Source organism: Suricata suricatta, chromosome 17 (assembly GCF_006229205.1).
Source record: "Suricata suricatta isolate VVHF042 chromosome 17, meerkat_22Aug2017_6uvM2_HiC, whole genome shotgun sequence".
In the NCBI taxonomy this organism is placed as follows: Eukaryota; Metazoa; Chordata; class Mammalia; order Carnivora; family Herpestidae; genus Suricata; species Suricata suricatta.
This window is the reverse complement of record NC_043716.1, coordinates 57,442,176-57,447,498: the sequence shown is the minus strand read 5'-3', so window position 1 is coordinate 57,447,498 and position 5,323 is coordinate 57,442,176. Positions and strand designations below refer to the sequence as shown.

The 5,323-nt window shown below is 53.2% G+C and overlaps 1 protein-coding gene across 1 annotated transcript in view; it reads left to right on the top strand.

The window, feature by feature from the left end:
- Positions 1–911: 911 nt before the first annotated feature.
- The window catches only part of CBX2 (chromobox 2), a 12,698-nt gene continuing 8,286 nt past the window's right edge, over positions 912–5,323 (top strand). Inside the window, exon 1 of the mRNA XM_029927127.1 lies at positions 912–1,088. Within this exon, the coding sequence (XP_029782987.1) occupies positions 912–1,088 (177 nt within the window). The remainder of the gene's footprint in view (positions 1,089–5,323) is intronic.

Genomic DNA, 5,323 nt, shown 5'->3' with positions numbered 1-5,323 from the left:
CCTGCCAAGTGGCGTTTCCATAGTCCCTTCTGGGGTTTGCTTTTCCTTTTTGAGGCGGGGGCGGCGGGGGAGGGAGCATCGCCACGCTCAGCACGAGCTCGACCCCACGACCCTGGGATCATGACCTAAATCGGATGCTCAACTGACTGAGCCACACAGGTGCCTCTCCCCCACCCCCACCTTCTGGCTCGAACATCCTCTGACTCCAGATGCAATTCTTCCGGTTATCACTGAGATTTCTGCCACAAGCAGCAAAGAAAGGGGCTTAAAAAAGAAAAAGTGTCCTTTGGACTTAATTTCACAGTCTCTCATCAACATGCAGCAGGATCTAAAAGGGCAATGCAAATTTTTATGTGACCGAAATGACATTTCTTTGTCTGAGTTTCTTCAGGCAAAAAGTTACCCCACCGATGACGCAGGTGGAAAGGAAGGTGCACTCGATTCTGAGGGGGGTTTGCAAGCAGGGTCTCAGGCGCCCCACTCCCGACGCCCGTGGGTTCACCGGTGGTGCTCAGAGAATTTGTGGAGGACGTCCCAGATCACCTCCAGTGGCCAGAAAGAACACTCAGCAAACTCACAAACGTGCGTTTGTTTCCTGCTTTGAATCCCCGAACTAATACTGGCTTTTAAGTAAGGGCTTCACCCTAGATTCCAGAACTTCGTTAAGAGGAAGTTATTTTTAAATTTGTGAAGATGATGCATTTCACACTCGCAAGGTGCACTCATGAAGTCATTATACGCTGGAACTATCCTGCGCCAGGCAAAGGTCTTGGGAAAAAGCAGATGCAGGGCGTGTGACAGACGTGACTGATCTGCGTCAGACACCGCCAAAGCCAGCGCCGGGTCAAGTGCGTCCTGAAAGGCGCCGGACGGACACGAGGCTCCCAGGTCAGCCCGCCTGGCGGGCGGGCATGGCCCCCGGAGACCGCCTGGCAGGCGGGCATGGCCCCCGGAGACCGCCTGGCGTCCCGAACCAACACCGGCCATCCATGTCCCTTCGATACAAAATCGAGGCGTGCTACTCCAGACGTGCGAGGCAGGATAAAGACGTCCATCGCTGCGCCGTTTCTCACTGGAATCGGGGACAGGTGTGATTGCAAAACCAAGAAATGACACTCGTGGGGGTGGCCAGTGTCGGCTCAGGTCAGATCTTGCGTTCGTGGGCTCAATCCCCGCGCCGGGCTCTGGGCTGGCAGCTCAGAGCCTGGAGCTGCTTCCGATTCTGTGCCTCCCTCTCTCCCCGACCCTCCCCTGCTCACGCCGTCTCTCTCTCCCTTAAATAAAAAAAAAAAAAAAACCACATTAAAATTTAAAGAAAAAGAAATGACACTCTTTAAAATAAAAGCATAAAATCCGCAGTGGGAGGTGTCTGGCGAGGGGCTGTGGGCTGTTCTCCAAGACGTCACAAACGTCACAAAGGGACCGTCCTTTGTCCTTTGCTCTTCACCTGTAATTGTGGTCCTTACCCTTCCTGCCCCCAAGCATTCAAGGTGGGAGGAGTCCCAGTTGGTGGAGGTTTTTAGGGGTCGGGGCTGGGTCCCAGGAGCTGTCCGGCCCCCGGAGGGTCTCTGGAGTGCTGGCCCCTGGCCCCCTCCCGCTCCGCTCCAGCCGCCCGCACCTCCCAGGCATAGGTGGGGAAGGCAGGAACAGGTTCCTGGGCTGGAAGACCTGAAGCAACTTAGGATTCCTTTTCCATGGCTGTAAAATGAGGCTGGGACAGGCTGCCCTTTGGAGGCAGTGTTCCGGACACTGCGGCCGCAGACAGCCTGGAGGTCTCCTGGGTCCGGGTCTCTCGGCGGGGCCCAGGGAATCCTTAGGCAAACAGACAGGTTGGGAGCTTCTGCAAGCACCTAGCTGTGCTTATTCTTACTTGAGCTCTGATCCTGGAAACACTGTGAGTCAGGTTTTCGTGCTACGTACCCATTATGTACACAGAATCAGCGTCACCCAACGTGGCTAGCCTGTAAGTTACATGTCAGCCTTACAAATGCAAGGGCGCCTGGTGGGGGACAAATCACCACGTTAAATATTAAGGATTGTTCAGGAGCCCCGGGGCGGCTCAGTCGGTTAAGTGTCCGACTTCGGCTCAGGTCATGATCTCTGGGTTCATGAGTTCGAGCCCCGCGTCAGGCTCTGATCTGACAGCTCAGAGCCTGGAGCTGCTTCCGATTCTGTGTCTCCCTCTCTCTCTGCTCCTCCCCTGCTCATGCTCTGTCTCTCTAAAATAAGAATGTTTTTAATATTAAAGATTGTGCAACGCGTCATTCCATATCCTGATCGCAGCCGGGGACCAGGGACCGTGTCTGGGGAGCGTGGTGGCAGTTCCTGTTTTCACAGCCAACCCTGATTATAGCGGGAGACGGTATCTGCAGAAGAACTAGGAGCTGCCGGGACACAGCTCTGCGGGACACAAGTAACCTCACTTGGTCGCAGCTGCCAGAGGCGGCCAGCCACAGGGCACCGGCTCCATCTCCGACGGAATTCGCTGGAAAGTGACACTGACCTGGGCCCGGGGTCTGGCCTCTCCAGTCACTGGGACAGCATGGAAACACTTAGCCTTTCTTAGCGCTACTTTAGACCTCAATGAGTTAACGTTTGTCACATGCGTTGTCACTTGCGTGGAAAGAACATGACCCTAAATGAAGTATTTAGTCCAAATGTTCTCCTGTGTGCCTGTATTTTAAATATCTTTCTGTACGTGTTATAAACTTTCTCGAATGTAAGAATGAAGGTACAAGTCAACTATGCACATTCTGGGATTAATTCAACGAAGCGCATGACTCTTTTGCTTGAAATGTGTTTAGAGTCTATCCCTGTGGACCTGTGCCGTCCGCGTACGTGACCACTAGCTACGTGCAGCTACTTAAATTTCAGTTACCCACACTTAACTAAAATCAAAAATTCCAGTCCTCAGTAGCACTGGCCACATTTCAGGTGCCCATTAGTGATCGGTGGCTGGTGGTGAAAGTGCTGGAGAGTGCGGGTGCCAGGCGCTTGCAGATACGGGACCATCTCTGAAAGTTCCTTTAGACGGCAGCACTTGGCGCGCCTGCGGGGCTCCGTCGGTTGAGCGTTCAGCGCCTTGGCTCAGGTCATGACCTCACGGTTCGTGAGTTTGAGCCCCGCATCGGGCTCTGTGCTGGCAGCTCGAAGCCTGGAGCCTGCCTCGGAGTCTGTGTCTCCCTCTCTCTCGGACCCTCTCCTGCTCACGCTCCATCTCTCTGTCTCTCAAAAATAAATAAACATTGAAAAAAACCCACTTCAGATGACAGCACCACTAGGCACCCTCCGTGCTCTACCTAGTCTTGCGGGATGGCAGCAAACGCTGATTAACTTTGGGTGAATGAGCTAGAAGATAATTACTTCTGACTTGTCTTGATAATTGTTAAACGTGACAGTCTGTGACAGTCAAGACGGAAGACAGAATCTGCTTCAGCCCAAACCCGTGTTTTGACACAATTAGATTATCTGGAATTATTCCTTGCTTCTGCCTACTTCTAGTTCTGTTTTTGCAGAACTCTTCACAAATTTTGGATCAACCCTCACCCTATTTCTCTGCTAATTTAATTCTAGTCAAATCTGCCATGTGTGTTTCTCCAAATAAATTATCTAAACATTATTTTTCCCAAACTGGGGGCTCACAACGGAATCAACGGTATACACGTTAAACCTTTCAGGAAATTGATTTTTTTTAATAGGTTAGGATCAAATTCTAGACAAACTTCTTACTTAGGGCAAGAAAGAATTCCCCTCTTTAAGCTTCCTTTTCTTAAAAAAAAAAAATAAGCACGTATCCTGGGGAACCATAGATCACCAAGAGGACACTGGAAACGTCCAGGGCAACACCCTCACACCCAAGACAAATTCTGCAAGGAAACCTGAGTTGAAACTGATGCAGCTATTTCGAGAACTACAATAAACACACCTTTGGCTTCAGCCCCACAATTTACTGCGGAGCTCCACAAGATGGGGACACAAACACCGCTTGACATTGTGAGCGGCTCCCTGCGCCCCAGGAGGGCAGGTTTCACTCTGCAGCAGGGCTTCTGGGCTGCCGCCCACCCCCGCCAGCAATCATTTCCACCCAGACCCAAGGGAGCCCTCCTTCCTCCTCCTCTGCAAGCCATATCTAAGCTTGCAAATGTTATCCAAAGTCTCTCCAGGATATCAAATGAATATAACATACTTAACCAAATACACTGGAAAACATGCCAGAAATTGAAGGACGGGGCCCTTACAGTTCCCAGTTTTTACAGACGTTTCCGTTAAAACAACAAAAAATACATTTTCCCTGCAGAATTTTTATAAATATGGCTCTAATGATCAAAAATTACTTTTAGACATTCTCCCGCGACAAGAAACGACTTTCTGATTTGTTCAGCAGAGCGAGCACTTTGCAGCTGCTTTCAAGGGAGAAGCAAAATCAGAAAATGGATTTTCATTGAGTTAAACTGTATTGATGTGGAGAAAGTTAAGGCGGACGCACATCGCCTTTACTCCACATTTGACTCTGATTCAAGATCTAAATGATTTAAGGGGGAGTCGCTCACGGCAAGACGGATCTCAGCAGAAGAAAATAAAAGGGCAGACTGCCCACGGTGACCCCAGAGAGAACTCCAGGCCACCCCCGCCCCCTGCACGCGGTCTCCTTTCGGTCACGTGCAATTGGTGCAGAGGACACACCGCCAAACCTCAGATCCCGGTGGGCCCATTAGAGACCTGGTCCCAGGTTAGAACCGCCTCCTCGACCTCGCCCCCACCCCCCACCCCCTTCACTTCTTCAGAATCGGGACACAAAGTAAGGAAAGGTGCAGCTGCGGTCCTCCCAACGCGTGCCCTAAATCGTGGGGGCTGGGTCCCCCTTTTCGTGGCTAGAAGAAAGGGCACGGAGCAGTACGCGTCTTCATTCGATGCATCTCTCCCTCTCGCCTTTGCGGGGAAAAGGCTGGGACTGCTCCCCTGCCCCAGCACCTGGACTCCCATCCCTTCCCCGCCCCCCGCCCGTTCGGCGGGCGCGCAAAACAGAATTCTGCCCCAAGCCGAAGGGGCCCCAGGGCGGAAGGGTAGAGGGCGGGTGGGGCCCCGCGGCAGCGCCCCTCGGAGGCCGGGGCAGGAAGCGGCCGACTTCCCCCGGTTCGGGCCCGAACAATGGCTTTTTGCCCGGAAAACGAAGTTCGGAGGAGGCCGGGCGCGCCCCGTGGTGCAAGCGGGGCACGGCGAACGGCTCCCGGGTCCCAGGCCTCGAGGTGCCCCTTCCTCCCCGCTAGGGACCCGCACGCAGCCCCGGCACCTCCCGGCGCGGCCCGTCCGCCGCGCGCGCGGG